This window comes from Phaethon aethereus (assembly GCF_964289735.1).
Source record: "Phaethon aethereus genome assembly, chromosome: 3".
Classification (NCBI taxonomy): domain Eukaryota; kingdom Metazoa; phylum Chordata; class Aves; order Phaethontiformes; family Phaethontidae; genus Phaethon; species Phaethon aethereus.
Genome location: NC_138576.1, coordinates 110,157,779 through 110,179,249, shown reverse-complemented (window position 1 = coordinate 110,179,249; position 21,471 = coordinate 110,157,779). Strand labels below are relative to the sequence as shown.

Genomic DNA, 21,471 nt, shown 5'->3' with positions numbered 1-21,471 from the left:
CATCCCTGAAGAAAAACAGTTTCAGTCTGTTCTCAGTGGAGAGAAGACCACAATGGCTGCCAGATTTTCCAGTGCCTTCAGCTGGGGGTGCAGCCTGTGTTCACAAGGTGAGCCCTCTCCCTGCAGGCGGGGTTGCACCCTAGATGGGTGAAGAGGCAACATCTCTACATGCTCTTCCATGTGGGTGGCGATGAAGCTGCAATGCATAGTCCAAGGGCGATCTAAAGAGATTTCAGGGCCTTGGGACGGTTGGTAAGGGAATGTGGAGCACTGGTGATTTTTAACTCTCTCCTTCCAGTTGTGGGCAGCACCATAGGAAGAAACAGACGGGCCCAGCCCATTCATACATGGCTCCGTGACTGGCGTCACCACCACAGTTTCAGGTTTTTTGATAATGGGATGGCCTACACGGCACCTGGCTTGCTGGCATCAGATGGGATTCACCTTTCTCAAAGTGGGAGGAGGGTCTTTGCTCGCAAGAAAGCGGGGCTTATTGACAGCTTATAGCCCTGTGGTGCTAGAAAGTTACGACCTGGTTGCTGTTACTGACACTTGGTGGGATGAATCCCACAACTGGAATGCGGCTGTCGATGGCTACAGGCTGTTCAGAAAGGACAGGCAAGGAAGGGCAGAGATGTTGTCCTCTACATCAAGAAATGGATAGAGTGTGAAAAGCTGTCTCTGAAGAATAGCCACGAGCAGGTTGAAAGCTTATGGGTGAGAATCAGGGATCAAGGCAACAAAGGGAACCTTGTGGTTTCTGTCTACTACAGGCCGCCTGATCAAGGGGAATGCTGATGAAGCCTTCTTACTCCAGCTACAGGAGGTGTCACGCTCGCAGGCTCTTGTCTGCAGGTCCAGAGGAGGGCCACCAAAATAATCAGAGGGATGGAACACCTCTCCTATGAGAACAGGCTGAGAGAGAGTTGCTTCTCCACTTCTTCAGGCTGGAGAAGAGAAGGCTCCGGGGAGACTTCATTGGAGACTTCCAGTACTTAAAGGCAGCTTGTAAGAAAGTTGAGGACAGACTTTTTAGCAGGGCCTGTTGCGATAGAACAAGGGGTAATGGTTTTAAACTAAAAGACGGAAGATTTAGACTAGATAGAAGGAAGAAATTGTTCACAATGAGGGTGGTGAAACACTGGCACAAGTTGCCCAGAGAGGTGGTAGATGCCCCATCCCTGGAAATATTCAAGGTCAGGTTGGACGGGGCTCTGAGCAACCTGATCTTGTTGCAGATGTTCCTGCTCACTGCAGGGGGGTTGGACAAGATGCCCTTTGAAGGTCCCTTCCAACCCAAACTATTCTGTGATTCTATGATCTCTGCCAGCCTCGAGAAGGCACAGTCTCTGAGGGCAAAGCAGCCCACCTGGCACTGAGGCCAGCAGAGCCTCACCAACACTCCTGGCTCTCCCTCCTCAATGCTCCTTATGCCACAGCAGGTGCCCCTCTGTCCCCCTTGCCAGACAAGTCCTGCTCTTCTCAAACAGCAGAACCCTGTGGGCAAAGTTGCAGGAGTGTGGGTGCATGAAGGCCCAGCTGGAGGGAGACCCCACCAGAAAGCAGCTGAGCCTCTTTGCCATGTCTCTCTGCAGCACCATCTTCTGCCAGCTCTGCCTGCCTCAGGCCAGCCTGAACTCCTACATAACCTGGTCCTGAGTGCTGCTGTCAGAGGTTGTGGGAGAATCTGGTTCAGTGAGGGCTGCAGGTGTCTATAGGTGTGTCCAGAAAGGAGAATATCTAAGGATGGAAAAGGATTGAAGAATGAGTGGGAAGTAAACACAGGGGTTCTGATGAGGACCTGCAGGCCCCACACCTCTCCTCTTCCACCCTCACTTTTGCATCTCTCTCAGTTACTTAGGCAATTATGTGAATTCCCCTGGGAAGAAGAGAGCAGCCAGCTGGAATTCGGTGGTATCTGTCCCCATCCGGCAGGAAGCAGGGAGCAAATACATAAGAGCCGCAGTCCAGCTCATCAGCTCTCATTCAGCAAGCTTGGAAATAGATGGTTAATGTCTCCTCTCTGGGCCAGACCTTCACCTTCCCCAGCTGTAATTGGCTTTTTAGATATCTAATTTCAAGCAGCCCCACACTGTAAGTACTCAACAGACCATGAAGTATCTTTCACCTTTTACAAAGGAGAAGAAGAATGGGGAGCCTCTTCCTTGGAGCACAGAGCGTTGTGAAGAGTGGCAAACTTGATGGCGAGGTGAGGGGCCATCCCAGCTCTTGAAATCTGTGTTCTTACTCAAGCACCGCAATGTGGGTTTAAATGCTTCAATTCACACAGGGGTGAAAACTCCAGCGCTAGGAAATTGCCCAGGGTTAGAGAGCACATGGTGGTAGAGTGGGAAATGTCAATGATCTGAAACTCTGTTATCTGCAGCGGTGGCTTGAAAATCTTAGCTATGTGCCCAGTCAGAGACAAATAACTGCTGATCCAGGAGCAAGCTGGAAACACTTGGGGGAGGAGGAAGGGCAGCGCAAGAGGGAATCTTGTATGAAAACTGCTGCATTGCTGAATTTGCTGCTCAAACCCAGAACTGGGGAGGCAGCTCAGAGAGCAGCCCTCAGCTCCAAGGGTGGATGGATGTCTCTAGAGCAAGAGCAGGGGCAGCAGGGAGACAAAGGCTCTTGACTAGTACTAGTTGGGGATGGAGAAGCTCTTAGCACTATTAAAACGCACCCTTATTATACCTGGTTATGCATGTATGTATGTCAAGAAACTTGTGATAGGGCTGAAATTTTTCCTAGGTGGACCTGTTTGGTGCTCTTACCATAAGGGCTTTACTTACCTCTAGTTGTTCAGAGGAAATGCATGATCCAGTGCGTATCTCAATCTGTCTGGGAAAGATGTTCTTGCTTGAAACAATTTTATGTGCAAGGACTGGTGTTTTCCAGTGACTGCTACAATACAGCTGCTTTTCAAGGTCAGGGTCTGCTGACCTTTGCAATTTGTTGCATGGCAATTAACAGTGCTATATACAGAAAATAGCACATATAATACAATGTTGTCTGGCAACATCATTTAGGAATATTTTCATAGCTCTGTTGCTTTAGCTATTCAAAATTATGAAAAGTCAACGTAGATCTACCAGTTTATTAAACTGTGCTGCACTCATTCAAAGCTCATTTTTTTTCCTTTCACAGACATAGGAACAGACACAGGTAAACATCTGTCCATCATAGAAATACTATGGTAAATCCTTGAAATATATTATTATACCACAGGCAAAAATAGATTCTTGGAGAGAGCCAACATGCTTTATTTTAAATTAAATGCCTACGGCCCAGTATGGGCTTTAAAATTATTAATCATGTGCTCTTCAGTTCCCTCTCTTCCAGTTTTTCAAAACACAGAGGTCATTCATTGCAGAGTGGAAACCTGGACAGCATTTCTTGTGATTCCACGTTCAACTCTTCCCTAAAAGGTGCAGTGGAATCTCACAGTCCAGGAGGCTGAATGACCCCCGCTGTACACTGCCAAACCCAAAACAGTCTATGTGACACACTGCACACTTAAAAAATAGCTTGTCTTTTTCCTGCCGCGATCGTAGCTATCTCAAACAAATGCAAAACTGCCCAATTATGGTTATGTGGTCACAGTCTAGTGGAATAATTGTGACCCACGAATAGGAAAAACCTTTTCACACAACGAAGCAGTATTTGAATTCTCGTCGTTTTATCCCCTCGACCACAGACCTAGGTACAACTTTTAGCCTCGGGGTCCAATGGGGAGGGATTTCCCTTTATAATTGTATTTTTACTGAACCTCATTAAAACTCAACAGCACATATTTCATGTGCTCCTAGTGCCTCTAGTTTGGTCTGTGCAAAAAAAGGAAACATTAATGCTGAATCATGGGTTACTCCCCAAACATGCGCATGCGCTTATATTCTTTATTATCACCACATAGCAACCGTGGGCCAACGTGCCAATGTAAAGCCCTGCTGCAGTGCAGGGGACCACAGCTGTGGCACACAGTGGCTGCAGAGCTGGGCTCTTCTCTGGCACCAGGAAAAACCGGGAAGGGTGGCACTGAAACTGCTGGATGTATTCAGACATAAAACCAGTGGGCATTCATGTCAAACCTCCACATCTTGCATAGTTTACAAGCTGAGGGAAAAGTAAAGGTGCCACTGGCATATATGCATTACATCAAGAGGAAATGTAACATCTTGTGCTTGTTCTAGGGTTCCTAAACTTTCTTGCCTATCGTGTGTATACGTAATTCCTTGTTGGAGTACTTTGCTATGCATATTTTCCATACATACATTTTAATCTCTTGAGCTCTGTAACACTTCTCCAAAGTCCTGCTGCAAAACCTGGAGCCTAAGAACCAACCTGATGTTCTTAGCTCAGCGCTAATGCTCTGCATATGTGTGCTGTGCATGGATATATAGGATGTATGCATCCCTTCCTCCAAGGACCCCAAGTGTATCTGAAACTTCGGGCCGGTCACAGCCACAAATACCCTGGGAGACACAGGACGTCTTAGTACGTGCTGCCTGTTTCACAGGTGGGTAAACCAAGGCGGAGAGGCAATAAGCCACATCATTGCTAACACCCCACAGCGCAGCAGGGGCAGAGCCAAGAGCAGACCGCCGAGATCTTTGGCTGGCTTTCTCGGCTGTGCCGAGCCACATGACTTGGTGCAGCGCGGGGCGAGGTGCAGGCAGGAATGTGTGGAGGAGGCTCCCAGAGAACAGAACTGGTTCCTTTGTGCTCCAGGTGGACGTGGGTGCAGTACACAGACTGCCCGAAATCACGTCGATTTGCTACAGGTGCCTCTGCAGAGCCCTGTGTTCTTCCTCCCTGAACAGGAGCTAGCACGAAAAATATTAACCAGCCACAGCTTAATTCTGCCATCATATGTGTTCCGGTGGGATAACGGGAGGGGAGCAAGTGACCAGATAACCCAGCTCAGAGGTCGCTGAGAGCTGGGAAAAACAGCGGCTTTCTGACCTGTTTTACCACTTGAAGCAATGCAAAAGGGCTGGTGCAAGATAAACATCAAGAGCCCTTTTCTCAGGTCTCCGCTTCCCCTGCCAGCCCAGCCAGACCAGAAGTGTGCCATGCCTGTGACAATAACCTGCCTGAAGGTAGACAATTCTCACCATATAATTCAGTGCTGTGTTTCCTCTTGAGTCTTCTGTGGTTCTTTTTTTTCTAAGATATTAGCCAGATTTGTTCTCCGCCATACCAGCATAAACATAAAGTCTGCTGACTATAGAATTATTCTGCATTTATCCATTTATTTCTGTATTTTACATGATTTTAAGATTCAACTCACTGGTGAGGAAATGCCATAAAATACTGACTTCCACGGCAAGGATGCTGACAGTCCTTCTGATGCTGAACTGGATGAACAGTGACAGTTTGGACGACTCCTCTTTGAAACACAGTGAAGGCTGTCTTGTCCAACCAGTCCAAAAGATGACAGAGAGTAATAATTTTAAAAATTAATCTTATAATAAAGGAAGAAAGCAAGGAGGAGGGTACTTCAGGATCGTAGTTGTTTTACGATTAAATTGTTATGATTTTTTCTGTTTTGTTTTTACAATTGGATTGATACTAAGTAGGCTGTGGTCCATTCTATCCTGTTCTAGCTTTATAATGCAGCCCATGCCATACTGAGTGCCTCCAAGGATTTAAGCAAACAGGATGACCAATATCTATCACGCAGTTGTTCTCCCCTCTCCGTGGATGGAGGTATTTCTGTAGTACAGGACCTTGTTTTGGTAAGGTGTTTTGGGTTTGTTGGTTTGTTGGGGTTTTTTTGCTTGTTATTGTGGTTTGGATTGGGGAAGGGGTTCTTCAAATCAGTACATGTGTCTCTGGGTTTTCCTTAAGGAAAGCAGGTCGGGGGAGGAATATGCCATGCACTGAGAGTGGAAAGTGCTGAGACATGCAACATCTCAGTCTTGGGGAGGCTGTTGCCAAGCCTCAGGCCCTCACAATGATGTGAGCATCGTTGTGCCAGAGGCCAGGGTCACCATCTTCATCTTCATGCTCTAGCAACCTTTTAGATACTATCCCAGGGCTCAGCATGGCAAGCCTTGAGAGGTGGACCAGGACCTTGACTCCAGAGGAAGAAGGTGTAAGTAGCAAAGGGCAGTTCTGCCTGTGCTTGAGAGGATCACCAGCACCATGCTGGTCTGCCAGGGTTCCCCTAGCCCTGGAGGGCTACGCCGGGAGCAGGTTTTAGCAGCACTGAAAGCAAAACATTAGGGCCATGGCAGAGGCTGAAAAGAGTAAAACAGCCTTGGCTGTACTGTCCGCTTTTCCACCCCACAGCGCTCGGCAGCCCCAAGCCCAGGGCGGGCAGCAGCCGTAGCCCAGCTGAGCCACAGCACGCTGCTCACGCGGCACAGCGAGCGCATTTGGAACAACTATTTTTAAATAAGACATGGTAATTAAGGTGTCTCCCTTCAAGTGCACAGAGGTGCTGGGAGGCCATTAACTTGACAGCTGTGGTATTTCTTTCCCCAAACGCTTATAGCCAGTGTGTCAGTCGGAGATGTTACACAGCTGGGACAGCTCCATGCCCTTCTGTAAGTGTCTGTGCTCACTTTGTTTCAGAACTAAATACATCCTGCAGTGGCTATATGCCCTTCCTAAGTAGAAGATCTGTTCATTTTAATGGCTCCACTCTCTTGAATAAGGACAAGTTTCCCCCCAACAAGTTGGTCGGGTCAACTCTTTGTCCTAACCCAGCCTGCTTCAGTATCCTCAAGCACTGTAATGATTTTCTTTGGAAGCAGAAAGTATAAATTCAAATGAAGAACATAGCTTAAGCAGAAGCAAGATCTATTAAGAGCAAACATTGGACTTCTACTTGCAGAATGTACGCTGAGGTTGCCAGCGAGTGGGACCATCTTTTTGCTCCTTTGTACGGCGCCTAACGCAGCGGTGCCGAAGCCACAGAGAGGGCTCCTCGGCAGCATCAAGCAACTACAGCAGTGCTGGCGCCTGGAGACGTCCGTCTGTGTCTATGAAATAAACTTGTCTCCTTTCTTGCCTCCATCCTTGTCCCTGGATTGGACTAGCAACCTGCTGCAGTTTGTGCTTTCCATTTAGGCTAACCTCAGACGCTTGGTTTCCACTTGATTGGAAACAAGTGTGCTGAAAGCTGTCTGCCCTTTCTTCACTATACAATGTGGACTGCTGCCTGGCTCCAATCTGGAAACAATTATTTCCCTCCTGTACCTACCCATTCTGAAAAGGGATTTATCCCTAGACTGTTTTTTCCTCTTTCCACTTTTATTAGCCGCTTCCTTCATAAATAAAAGCTTGTCATTGTATATAGTGCCCAGAGAACAGCTCTAGCTCTGGACGTCACATTTTTCTATTACATGAGAAAAATGCTGCCATGTTTTAAGGCCAGGTCTCCCTCAGGGAGTTTTCTATCAGTAAACGTGCCACAGTGAATTCACTGCTCCATTGTCCTGTTCTGATAGGATGAATATCTGATGGTGCTTGAATTTGTGTGACTTTAAGAAAGGGCTTTAAGCACCCATTGTGGTTATGCTGGTGTAAATACTCTTAAACAACCCCAAAGAACAGTCAAAACATGCATGGATATGCAGTAGTGCTCGCGAGTACATGCAGATGCTATTAGCATGGCGTAGTGCAGCTGTTTTAAAAAAAGCAGAAGATACCTGTTTATCTGCATGGGTTCCTGGATTCATTATTTCTTTCAAAAGTTCCAACTTTTTGATGTGTGTATGCACACATGAGGGAGCGGGAGCAAACGGATGACCAGAATCTGCAGATATTTGCAGACGGGGGGAAGCTCATGCCCATGAATAGTGCCATTATACTCGGCAGGGTCACTTTTCTGAGGAAAATTGATCATATACTTTATTTCACGAAAGATCAGTTCCTGACCAAGCGCAGGCACGGAGGAAACGGATTGGAGTGGAAAGAGTCTAAAAATCTCTTTTCCTGCACTGAATTCAAAATAGCATTTCTCTTACTGGAAAAACAAACATAAGCTCATTTTGGGTGTCTCTGTCTGCCTGTGGGATTGGCAATCCACACCTCCTGCAGATTCAGAGACCTCTCTGCCCCTGTTTACGCTCTAGAGGTTATGTCTTAATTACAAAAAGCTGATCCACTGTGACATCGACTTCCCTCTCTAGGGGAAATTCCTAGCTGTGAAATCCTAGCAGGGACAAATTGTTGGTGCTTTGTTTTTTTTTTTTTTCCCTTGGCCAGTCCAGACCAACCCCAAAACTGCCATCCGGGTTTGACCTTGACTACTACTTTGAGAGCGAATCGCAGAGCCTCCTCTCCTGAAGTGCTGACATACAGATAATGATTTCCAATGACTTATCTTGATACAGAAATCACGCTGTACCACAGCCAAGAGCCTGCTCCCTCTGCCAAGCGGGACCCGTGCCTGGGGGCCGCAGGAGCTGAGAAAAGTGCTGTCTGTGGCCTACCCTGAAACAAAATGGATGGGCAGTGTCCTGGGTGCATTAGCTACAGCCCAGCCTAAACCAGAGGCGATGCCACAGCGAGTGTGTGTGCTTACAACCCTCATGTCTGGGGATGCGGGGGTCACCTCCCCTCCACGGGACGCGCTCTCACCCAAGGCGACGCAAACCACCAGGGAGGGCATCGCACCAACGTTGGTCTGGTGTGAATGACCGACGTGCGGCGGGGCCCGAGCTGGCGTGCCTGGGGGTAAAAGGTGTGCTAGGCGAAATGGCTGGGCTAGTCTGTGCCTTCGAGCTGGGGGCGCATGGGGACGTGGGTGGCCTTGAGCTCCGCATTCCTAGAGGTGCAGGCACCAGCCTTCGTGTTGGCCGCGGTGCCCAGGGGAGGAATACGAAGGCCAGCGGGCCCGGCGAGGCCGGGACGTGGATGTCGCTCCGCCTCGGGTCCCCGCGAGCTTTGGGGGGTCCCGGCGTGGGGCTCACCCTCCCTCCCCTCACCCTCTGGCCGCGGGTGGAAAATGCCTCGTGTATCTTTAACCCACAGCGGCCAAAACGCGGCAGTGGTGGGGTGTGTGGATTTTTTTTCTCAGTTAACAATGGAAACTTTTTTTTCAGCGTTTCCCTCCAGCCGAGCAGCGCCGAGCGAGCAAAAGAAAAAAAAAAAAAAAAAAACTTGTTCCGCTGAGTTCAACCCCAGACAGGCTCACGACTTCCTTCCTGCTCCCCTACCCCCTCCCTCCGCTCTCCTCCTCCTCCTCGCCGCTCCTCTCCCTCGCCTCCTCCTCTCTCCGCCTTCCCAGCCGCAGCGGGAGCGGGCGCCGGGGCCGCGGCGTGGACCTCGGCCGGACCGCGGAGCCACCCGTGCAGCCTCCGCCGTCGAAACGCGGAGGGGGAAGAGCCCGGCGCCCCCCCGGTGCGTCCGTCCGCCCCTCCGTCCGCCCCTCCGTCCGCGGGGCGAGGAAAGCCCTTTGACTCCGCAGAGGGAGCGCGGGACTCCCGGCCGCGCACCGCGCCCGCGGAGATGGTTCCCGCAGCGCCCTGCGGCCGCCGGCGCCGGCGGGCGCTGCCGGACGGCGCGCAGTGAGCGCGGGCGCGGATCCGGCCCCCAGGTAAGCGGCGGCGGGTGGGGGGAGGAGGCCGCCCCCTCCGCCGGGTGACCCCCCCCAGCAGCCGCCGGCGGCGATGCGGGGTGCCAGCCGGGCCCCACAGCGAGGAAGGGGCGGGGGGGCAGGCAGAGGGGCCGCCCCCCCCCCCCCCCGCACCCAAAACCCAGACCGAGTGCCTTGTGCCGGTGCTGGCTTTCACACTCGAGCCAGGGCGCTGGGAGCGTTGCCGTGCCGGGGATCCCTGCAAAGAGGGGGTGCCCATGACGCTTGGGCCCCGCTGAGCCTCACGCCACCCCCGAGGAGTGCCTGGAGGGACGGGGAGCCTTTTGGTCGCCCGGTCACTGGGGACTGCGCTTAGACCTGAGGGCATTTACCTGCCAGGAGCCTCACGGGGACGTGCAGGGGTACCACTGACAGCATCGCACACGAGTGCTTCCAAAGACACGTACGCCCGGAGTTAGCGCACGTATGCGTAAACAAGTCCACACGCCAATGTGGGCAGCACGTGTGTGTAGATCTCGTGGGTTCCCTTGCCCCAGCGTGGGGTGGGCACTGCAACTCCAGTGGCACGCGGAGCAAGCGGACACGAAGCGAGGCACGCTGAAGGGCGGAGGGGCACGGAGAGCCACCTGCAAGGGCACGGAGAGCCACCTGCAAGGGCAGAGCCTCTCTCGCCCGCATGCACACTCACGCAGCAGGGCAAACGGCACCACACACGTCTGTGTGTGGGGTCCGGGCTGTGACTTGGGGGGCGGTTGCAGCGGTCGATGCCCCCAAGGCAGACGTGTGCCGGGGGAGGCACATTTAGCCAGGGCACGCGTGAAGATGTGCAGAGCCATGTTGCTGCCCATGGGAAGTTAGGGGAGCAGCGGAGACGCGGTCCCATACCATACAAAACTGTGCACACAGTGTATCATTGGACAGAAGTCCTCACCTGAGGCTCGGTCTCGGTAGTGGGTGACAAATTGGAAGGTGGCAAATTTGAGCTGTTTGGAGTTTTTCCCTTCCTTCAGAAAATGTCAGTTTTTGGGGCCAAAACTTGAAAGCTGCCAACTCTCGGCTCACGCCAGTTGACCACAACTCCTTAATTCTGTTGCGGGAGCGGCTGCTGCCTGGGTGTCCTCTCGGACACCGCTGCTGTGGCTGCATCGACAGGCAACCTGGAGAGGGTGCAGGGAAGGCAGGAAAGAGGGGAAACAGCCCTAAACCTGACTTCCCTTGGCTCAGACCCCAGTCCCCAGGGGTGGCACACTGGGGGGGTGTGCAGAGACTTGGTGGGGGCACACAGGAAGGGAAGAGTCCAGCCAGCTGTGTGCACAGCTGGAGGGTGAACCTAGCAGGGGGTGCAGAGCTACTCTCACCGCTTGTGTGTCTCTCTCTCTCCTCAGCCATCCCGTTTTATGGAGCTGTGGGCCGGGGCCAGCCCAGCTCCCCTGCTGCCTCCCGGCAATGCTGCTGGTCCCGGCGTGGAGAGACCCTCAGCAGCCCCACAGAGCCTGAGCGCCGAGGAGGCAGTGGCGGCGGCCCCCCTGTGCGCCCCGGCTGACTACTATGGCCGTGTACTGCTATGCGCTCAATAGCTTGGTGATGATGAATAGCAACAGCGAGGTGACAAGCGGCGGGAGCAAGACGCCGCCTCCTCCCAGACAAGTGCTGCCCAGGGGCCCGGAGACGCCCAGCAGCTGCCGCCCGCTCCCCGTCTTCAGCCCGGCCCCCGTGCCGCCCCGCTCCCCACGCCGTGGCCCCGCTTTCCTCTTCCCGCCGCTCGAGGAGCCCCTGCGGCAGCCGGGCAGCCCCGGGGGTCGGCGGGGCAGCCGGGGCGAAGAGGGGCAGCCAGGACCTCCGACGGCATGGCAACTTCAGCGGGAGCTGCACAACGTCCAGGTGAACCAGAAAGTGGGGCTCTTCGAGGCACATATCCAGGCGCATAGCTCCGCCAGCCAGCCGCCACGGAGCCCCCGGCCATCCTCTCCTCGGCCCCGGCCTGCCAGCCCCACAGTGCCGGTGGTGGGACTTGGAACTGGACCCCGGCCACGAGCCTCCAGAGAGAATGAGGCCCCCGATGCTGGTGGGGTACAGGTCTGGCCAAGCACTGCAGAGCCCTCGGGAAGGCCGGTGGTGACGGTTGTCCCAGCCGTGGGGCTGGCAGAGGGCAGCAGCCCCCTGGAGCCATTGGGGCCTGGACCATGGCGAGGTGAAGTGGTGGTGGCCCCCACAGGACTTGAGGGCCAGTGCCCAGCCATCGGTGGGAGCATCCCCGCCGTTATCATCACGGACCTGGGGGGCCCGGAGGAGGAGGCGGGCGCCGTGCCCCCCGGCAGCCTGCCCGTCCGGAAGCTGTCGTCGTCCTCAGCCTCTTCCACTGGCTTCTCCTCATCCTGGGAGGAGTCCGAGGAGGACATCTCTAGTGACCCCGAGCGCACCCTGGACCAGACACCGGCCTTCCTGCAGACCCTGGACCAGCAGAAGCCGCGAGTGGTGAGTCTTGCACCAGCCCCGGGGAGGTGGGGCGAGGGCTGGCCACATCCCCACTCCGAGGCACAGCTGCAGTGGGAGGGCAGAGGTCTGCCACAGCAGAGGTCTGCAGAGAAATTTCCCATTGCTTGGCGGTGCTCAGGTTCCCTCACATGAAAAGCTTATCCCTGTTCCTAGTCTGAAAATCCCCTGCTCGCAGGAGGGAGCAGCGGTACCCGTCCCGCTGTGCAGGGTCCTTGCAGAGCTTCCCCAGTGCTGCAAGCTGCCCGCCGGCGTGCTTACCATGCACCCGCAGACTGCAGCCTTCTGCTGGCATGTGGTTACGAGCCTCAGCTTTCCCTCAGCACAGCTTCCCTGCGTGCTGGAGGTTTCCCATGATTTACATGAGCCTAAGGGAGAATTTATTTCCTCCTTGGAGTTGAAACTGTGTGGACCAACTGTCTGTTAAAATTTATACTGATGCCCATCACCATAGTGTCTGTGTGCCTTTGACATGGAAACAAAAATTTCTAGAATTTCTGGTAATGCCCCTTTTGAATAAAACTTTTTGCTTGTGGGCTACCTTATATTTTAGGTAAACATATTTTTGTTAGGTATTTATATTAAGTTCATCTGTTTCTGGATCTTTGTTGAGGGACTGGTTGGGAGGCTTGAGGCAAGAGAAAGCATCAGTGTTGTACTACTCTTAGAGCAGGAAGGTCTCCTCAGAGAGGAGGGCTTTGAGGCTCTCTCCAGAGGCAGGCACTCATGGAATTTCTTGCATCATCTGGGGCGTTCGTTCCATGTCTGAGTGCTCTACACAGGTCTGAGCTGTCACACGATTTATCCAGAGGCTTTGAACAGGTTTACCCCATGCAGGGTGTCCATCACGAGGTTCCCCGACCAGCATGTGGGCTCTCCCATCCTCCAGCTGTGAGACAATGATTTGAGCTCAGCACTGGAGCCTCACACTGACAAACCCTGAAAAACACAAGGCAACCAAGTGGGTCCTTAATTTTAAAGAGTTTGATAAAGGCACATCAACTTCCAGTGATGTGGTTCACTATGTTTAGCTTTCCGTAGACACATGATAGTGAAACTCTGGCTAAGCTCGGTGACACCAGGAAGGACCGGTGCAGGGAAACATCTAAGTAAAGTGGAGGTATCAAACTCATGAAGAACTGACAGGCTGTGGATAGTAAAACACTCAGCAGGCTGAAATAAATATCTTTGCTTTTCTACTTGTTTCGTCCTGTTCCAAGAACTCAGGCTCAGTTCTGCTCAGGGTGGAAAAGCAGTTGAGTAAAAGCAGTTAATGAAGTTACGAGTCAGTGGCTCATTGTGTTTGCAGACAGTTTTGTATTTTGGGGCTCTCAACTGATGAATCAGTTTGTTCCCTTTGGGAGCTGCTGCAATCCCTTTGTTGATTAAATTCTGCTGGGTTTGTGTGCACGAGCTGTAGTAATCTCTGCTCTATTCTCCATACTGATGACTTGTTCCTAGCGCCAGATCCCACTGATTTGCTGCTGAAAACAGTTTGCTGATGGGCAAAATCCTGCCTGATGCGCTTGTGGAAAGCTCCCTGGAGCCTCAAGCTGACGCTGCGCAGCCTCCCGCGGCCTCCAGCGAGCTCCGCCAGGCCGGTGGCTCGGCAGTGAACAGGCAAGGCTTGTTTCTATTGCCAAAAGATCTGGATCAGAGCGAGCTCAGATCAGGTCTAAGATCAGACCAGGCTCAGTGGGACTGCTGCAAGCTAAACGAGATGAAGACCTGGTCCAAAATGTGTCAGGCAGCTTGAGGAGGTGCACTTGATTTTGTGTTTTAGTGCTGGAGGCGTCGCAGCGGGGGCGGCTGGGCTCATTTACAGTGAGACTTTCCGCTGGGCGCCACAGGTCCCGTGCAGGGCTGATCGCTGGCTTTGGCAGGTTGTGCTCAGCTTCTCAGCAGGATCGTGCGCAAATGCCCAGTAATTCAAAGCTGATTCATGTAAATAACACCCAACTTTGTGTACCGGTTGGCAACATCTTTTAAATCCATAATGACAGCAGAAGGCAGCTACTGAATCAGTCTCAGGTTGCACACTCATTTGTTTTCATGAGCTCACCATTTCCTTTTAACAATGCACACGGTCTGGAAATGAGTTGTGTAATGAGGGAGAATGTGTGAGAAGCTCTCCCTGCAACTCGTGCTTTTCCGTCAAAATAAATCCTGAGAGACCTCGGCCGACAGAAACCGACATCGTGCCTCTGGGTTGAGTAGATACATGCCGGGCAGGCAGAGAGCCCTGCCTGCCTGCACCGGGTGCCGCTGGCCCAGGGGAGGGCTGTTGTACCTGGAGGAGAGGTAACGATGAGCGACGGGAAAGCAGTTCTTGCTGCAGATACGGTCTGTGCCGCGCATCTCGCAGAGCATGTTTACAGGCTTGATAAACAGCAGGCTTGCTTCTGCCCTTCCTTTCTGGAGGCCGTCTGGCTTAGCAAATCTGTTAGGGATGTCCGGCTGTCTATTGTAGTTCCTCCTGGCGTCCTCGGGAAACGGGCAGATCCCTCCAGCTGGCACGGACTCATCCTCCATTTGTACCGCAGGTAGGAAACTTCATTTTGCAGTCGGGCCCTCGAATTGGCCAGTAAGAACACGACGTTGCCTGGTGAAAGAGAGGGAGGTGTTGTGACTACTTTTTTGGACACCGTGACCTGGAGCAGCTCTGTGGCTGATACAGGCTCTGCCTTTGTTTATTGAAACAGTTTACTCAGTGCATTGCCCGTCAGTGGAGTGCTCTGGTGCCCGGTGGGCTGCGCAGCACTGGGGAGCAGTGACCCTGCCGTGATTATAGCAGATTTGTGAAGCGCAGTGACAGTAAGAGCAATTTGATGTTTTGCTGTTGTCTAATTGCAAGTCCACTTAAGGTCTGAGTAAACCTTACGGTTTACTCAGTAAGGGCTTTTGCAGCTGCGGCTTTCCCCGGGCTGTGGGCTGCTGCTGGAGAAACCCCACGCTTGTTTATTGATGCTTTTGCAAGGTTTCAGAGGCACTTGAGCGACTGCACTTCTCGGGCTGTGTGGGAGGGACGGCCTGTCCAGGCAGCAGGCTGGGACGGGGACGCTGCGGTCTGGCAACGCCATGGGGCAGCGCTCGCTGCACGGCCCCCGCGACAGCGACGCGAGCAGCTTGGGGAAGGAGTTGGTGCCTCCGCTCACCCACCGCCCAAGCCACAGGGACACGGCGGCTGTTGCAAGGCGCCTGTCTCTGTCACGGCCTGTCTTGTGTTGAGGGAAGATTTCTCCCCTCCTGGCTGACCACACAGGTTGGGTGTGTTGGGGAGCGAGAAGGTGCTCCCTGTCCCAGGTTCCGAGTGGCACAGGTAGCCTGAGGTGGCGGCCTGGCTCCTAAGGGGGATTTCACACCCCAAATAAGCCCTGTTCTAGCTGTGACTCCCATTGACTTCAATGGGAAAATACAAGTCTATGAGTTCTGCTGCTCCTGGTGGACCCTGTTTGCTCTTGCCAAGGGAGAACTGATAGACCGAGGTGCGTACTCAGCAGCAGGACTCTTGGCCCCAGTCTTAGAAGCCAATGGTGCCCCTTAAGCGAAAGATACTCCAACGCTGGTCGTTGCAGTTAGTCATCATCATTGACCTAAATCCCCTAGTTTTGTCAATCCCTCGGCAACTAGAGACAAAGCAACAGACGAGCTGGGGGGGAAAGGCAGAAATTGTGCAAGTACGTACTATAGAAAAATTACATGTCAAGGGGAAATAAACCACCTTCCTGGGAAAACAGTGCAAGACACTGCATTATTCTTCTTCATGGCTTTCCCACAGCCGCTGTGGAAACACAAGGACATACGGCAGAACAGTAATCAAGTGGCTCTCGGTACTTTGTGAAACCTCTGCCCCTTTCAACAGCCAGAGCAGCTTGCTCAGAATAAGAGACTTCCATTAACGTGTGCAAAATGGGAAGGGCTTTTGGAAAAAGCTAATGGCATTGCTGCTGACAGGCGACTTTTTAATTGATTTATTTGTTTGACTTATGATGGCTGTGACGCATTTCTGAAAGGAGCCAAGCTTAGATAGCGTTAGTGTCACCAGGGGCCTGTGGGACCCTTGCTTGTTTCTCTGTGAGATGTTCCAAGGCATAAGCTGACAACACCATTCCTGATTTGTTCCTATAAAAATCAATCAAGTTAAATACGCTTTCATTCCCTTGCCTAGCTGTCACTGTGATCAGGAAGCCTCCATGTAACAGAAACCATGACCACATGGCTATGGTGATGCATGCAAGCCCTGTGATGTATATCTTTCTGCTGACTGTGTTTATGTGTTTTACTCCTTCCTCCCACCGTGTTTGTCTTAAAAGCTCCTAAGCTTATGAGCTTGTGAGTGATATCACCAATTTAGTATCAATGTAACGTCTAGCATACCAAGGCACTGCTTGTTTGCTCTGAGGAGCAACTGTTACTCTAGTAATGCGTACCGTTGCCCAGGGAAGGTGCTCAGCACACCGGCTAAGCCGCCAAAGGATGGAGCCTCTTTCAGCCCTGCTGTGGGAAGGCTAAGAGGAAGAGGAGAATGAGGTGGACACCTCTGTGTTTCCACTCTCGGAGCACCACACTCAGCAGACCTGACAGCACAGTGTGTTTTGTCTGCTGGGAGGAGATCAGGACCCCCCAGTGCCCAGCGGCCTGGGCAGAGCTCCAGGTTCTTTGTGGATGGAGGCTGAGGTTCACAAAGTTCACCATCTCTATTTGGTAGCTTATCTTCTACCTACTCATGTGGCCTTCTTGGGGAATAAGCAGCTTTCTTATGGGCTCCCACCCACACAGGCTAAGTGAAGATGCTGCCATCACCCAATGGGAGATGAACAGTGCTATTTTAAGTCCATTTTCATCAGCACTTTTAAGCTCATCAGGAAGGGTTTCTTCTCTGCTCACATTCTCCGTGATTGACAGCGCAGGAATTACGTGGCACATAGCAGATCCTTTTCATAGAGGGACTTACTTGCTAGCACAGCTGCTGTCTCTTGCATATTATTTTTTTTTTCCAAACAATTTCACGCTGAAGGCATTCATAAAAAGTGGAAAAAAGCCCAAAGTATTTCCGAGGTGCAGGAAGAACAAACATTAGACTCATCATCCTTAGTGTCCCCAGCACTGGAAGGAGCCAAGTTTCCACCCCTTCTGATGGGAATCAAAGGATGCAGGAGCTTGGCTGGTTGGACCTATTGGGTGTCAAGCTGGATGTCCACAGAGTGAAGTTCCTGGATCAGCGGAAACTTCACAGTTTTGTCTTTACCTTTTTAGAGCTTTGCAATGAGAAAAAACAGTGAAACCGAAGTCAGCACCTGTCTCATGTTTTCCATATTATTTCTATAATGTGTTAGGACAGATTTGCATGTGAAGAAAAAACTAGCACAGCACTGAGCTCTTGCATGCCGTGCAGTGACTGAAAGCCAGTGCTGAGCTAATGTTTTCTTTACATGTAAATCTGTTCTAAGTCACTAGAGAAATAATGGCATCTATGTATGATGTTAAATGTCGCTTCAGCTAAGATTAGCCTTCTGTAATTGTTAGAGATTATTTTTGTGTATACCAGAAGGTAAATTTGTGCAGTAAATTTGACCTGCTTTCTTCCAATGAAGCCCAGCCAAACTTTCTAAGAAAGATATGTTAATATTTAACAGACGGTGAAAACTAAATGTTAGCATTTTCAAATCACTGTGTAACTTTGCGGCCTAATCTTTATTCTCAAATGTGACTTTTCGGGGAATGTGGGCTTCCACGCTTGCTGGGTCACTTGGAATGGAACGGAATGGAATTCATCTTGCTCAGCCTTGTTGGACATCTCCTTGGGATAAGTCTCCTCCTAAGGTACCTTTCTTCTCTGTTGACAGATGGGATCTTGAAGACTAGCCCAGGAGTGTGCTTAAGACAGAGGAGTCTGTTTCTGAAGTAGTCATGAATGTTTTCTACAAAATTAATCGAAATTTCATTCTTATTCATATACACAAAAAAGCCAGGTCATGCACAACCTGCACAACGGCTGCAAGTAGTTCAGGAAGCTGCTTCAATCTGAGGTCTCCCAGCTTCAAAAGCAAGTGCCTCTGATTTGGCTTTTAAATCAGTGTTTAGGCAGCAAAATGTGTGATTTGCTCTGTAACAGGGATGATTACCCAGCAGTGCCTTTCAGCATGAGTTGGCGTGGGTACGTTCAGAAGCTCCAGGTCTCCAGCTGCAAGTGTCAGTCTGGGTGTATGTGCAGCAAATGCACTCAGAATTGGTGGAAGCTTTTGGAAAACGTAGATTGCAGCTTCGTCTTTCCCAGCCACGGCAGGAGTTCACCACCGCAGAGCGGCCGTCATGGCTGCGTGCCTGTGGAGATCCTCACCGCTGTAGTCAGCCGCAGGTTGCGTTGACTGGCACGTGCCGGTGTTTTCTGTCCTTAGTTTCTCATAGATAGGCAATATCAGAGTCTGAGGCCACCGCAAGCTGCGAAGACCCCTATTAGCCTTTACCCTCTCATGATATTTATTTCAGTGTTATCATACATCTCAGCCATGAGAAGGAAGAAGTGGGTTTTTTGTAGTAAAGAATGTTCTTTTCATTAATGACGCGGAAAAAGAGACAGCCTATTAGAAGGGATTCAATTTCAGATCTAAGATCTATTGCTAGCCAAAACACAAAGATTGCTTTTGGAAGGAGAACTAGGGAGTAAAACAAGTGCTTAGCACTTACAACTTCTTCTTCTAAGCAGTACAGTGTATTATCTGATCAGCGCTACACAACAGGAACTGCATTAGCATTCAGCACTGTTGCGGTTTTAAGTAATAGTAAAGCATCCCTCATCTCCCTTGAAGACATATATGGGCTCTGGAGTGACATACCAACGGACATTTTAATGAGTTTGGTTCAAAGGGCAGAATCAGATTGTCTCTTCACTGTTTCCTTCAAACATTTGATTTGCAGAGAGGTTGGCGCTTGCGGCTGCCGTGGTGTGGACCTCGCTGTATTGATGAGAGTTTTGCCTAGGGTTTCGGCCTTGGCTTCTGGGCTTTCATCCTTGGCTTTAAGTCTTGTACTCGGGGTCTTGGAAAACAGGGCTCTTGGGCTGTGTGAAGCAGAGGCGGGTCTCAGCCTGCAGTCTTCACTGTCGCAAAACTCCCTTCAGCCTGAATGCTTTGGGCTTTGCCTGAATGAAGACCAATATGTCAGCACCAGGAATAACCAGCACAACGCCTTGGTAGGATGGGCCACACCAGGGAGCAGGCCCGACCCTCTCCCCCGCCTCCCTCAGCGTTTGCAGAAGGGGCCATCAGAAACGCGGCGCCCAGTGGAAGTTAGTAGAGCAGTAGAGGGCTAAACAACGGCAGCACCTACCTTCAGCATCTCCTCCTCCTCCTCCTCCTCCCCCTTTGCTTCCTGTCCCTTTGCCCTTGCTTGGGCAATTCGTCTGCAGCGAGATAGAATCAAAGAACCCTCTTCCTTTGCTAAACAATTCGCTCCTTTTGTTAGGGTCAGATAAAATGCTGATAAAAGCTGTTGTAGCTGCAGGAGCACGCTGCAGATTTGGTCCTTGATCGTTTTTTTTCGCCTTGCTCTCCCCTGCGTGTATCCAGTTACGCCTTGCAGTGAATCCAACCTTAAACTGAATTAACGAACCAGAGACGCGGTCCCCACGGGCGTTTGCCCGTTGATGGGTACGGTGCTTCAGAGCCTTTGGGGACAGGAGTTTTATAAATGGAAAGATCTGCAGAGTGGCTTTCTGGGAAGTGCATTTTAGGGCTGGGTGGTTTTTTTTCTTGTTCCTTGTTAAACAAAGTCCGGTGCCTGCTGCTCGGGAGAAGGGCAGGAGCGGAGCCTGGCCATCAGCTCACCGCTGAGCCCTGCTGCCTGCAGCCGTACCTTGAGAAGGCGTTTTGGGGAGGCGTAGGAGCAGCTTTCATCCCATCGAGCTGACCGCGTTCGAAACATTTTCGTTAAATGGGCACCATGGCTGAAGGAGCCCACGCGTACCCCTCAAAAGAGAGGAGGGCAGGGTGCCGGGGAGGGACAGGGGTGGGGGGAGGCCAGGAGGCTCCTCCTCACCGCGTGGGCCGTAGGAATTGCTCCGCCGGCAGCCATAAGCCCCCTTCGATGTGCAGGGGCATCCTCCCACGGCAAGCACGGTACCAGAGCAGCTGGGGGAGAATGAGCAACGCGTCCAAGTGTAATGTGGTTGCTATTACGGGTAATATATATTTAACACTCTGCAGGGACCATTCAAAGCTTCATCTGTGGGAAGGGGGGGAAAAAAAGTCGGGTTTGCTTTTTTGGCAGGCTGCGGATCGGAGAGTCCAATCTGCAGTCTCTCTTGGTGTTTTATGTGGATGGGTTTTGTTAAGTTAGAGGCAAAGTTATTGCACCCCTAGGCTACTCACATTAAATGTTTATCCAATTTTAGCAACATTCTTTCCAGGCTCAGCTACATTTGTTTTTATCTTCTCTATGGCAATTGATGATCTGAGTCTAAAATGTATAACTCCACAGGATCTTCTGTTATATATTTCTTCCACAGATGTAGCTGAATTGGGACAGCGTAATCCAATGACACGTTGTAAAGCCCAGTGCTTTCTTTAATACATTCCAGATTAAAGGAGTCAGCAAAGTTTACATATCCAAAGTAATAAATTTAAACAATAATAACGACAAATCCTGAATCATGATTGTATCTTGAAAGCGTTGGGGTTTTTTTTCCTCCTATCTTCTCTGGTCTGGCTAAAGGCTGTTTGTAGCAAACTCAACAGGACAGATAAAAGATGATGAGACAAACAACTTAATCCCTTAATAATGTCAAGTGGAAAATCCAACAACAAATTGGCAAGGATCTCAAATAATAACAGCAAAGTGGCCCTTACTGATGACTACAGAACTGGTTTAAAAGGCCAAGCTTGGGATATAATTAGAGATGAACCTGAATCAGTGCCCATCGGTTCAAGATTTCTTTGAACTCTGAAATGGAGCTCAGTTCCCTTTTTTTTTTCCCCCCCCCCCCCAATCCATGCCTGCATAGCATCCACTTAGCTCCATGTAGGCCAGTTCAGCGTCACCTCGTACCTCGTGCTGCCCTGAGTACCCACACAAAGTGTCCAGGAGAGGCCCCGGGGCGGTATTTCCGCCTCTGGGTGCTGTTGCAGATGGGAGCCGGGGATAGCAGCAAGCGCCCGCACTGCCCAGGTGGGTGCCTGCCGTGGAGGAGAGCCGGGCACCGCTTGCTGGCACTGCGCTGGCCTCCCAGTCCCACCGTCTCGTCCCCATCCCACTCTTGCCCGGGGCTGACAGGCAGCTGCAGCCCCATGCAGCAGCCCCCGTTCCTGCTGCTTAGGGCACTTTCGGGCTGCCGTTAGTAGATACGCCTTGAAAGCAAGGCGTGTGGTCACAGAGGTTGGAGGCACTCGGAAATGCAATTGCCAAGCAGCTTCAGATAGAGCGTGTTA

The 21,471-nt window shown here is 51.5% G+C and overlaps 1 protein-coding gene across 1 annotated transcript in view; it reads left to right on the top strand.

Annotated features, from left to right (window-relative positions):
• Positions 1-11,101: 11,101 nt before the first annotated feature.
• Positions 11,102-21,471, top strand: part of ITPKB (inositol-trisphosphate 3-kinase B) — a gene marked incomplete at both ends in the record, with an annotated part of 70,406 nt that continues 60,036 nt past the window's right edge. Inside the window, one exon of the mRNA XM_081997388.1 lies at positions 11,102-12,028. Within this exon, the coding sequence (XP_081853514.1) occupies positions 11,102-12,028 (927 nt within the window). The remainder of the gene's footprint in view (positions 12,029-21,471) is intronic.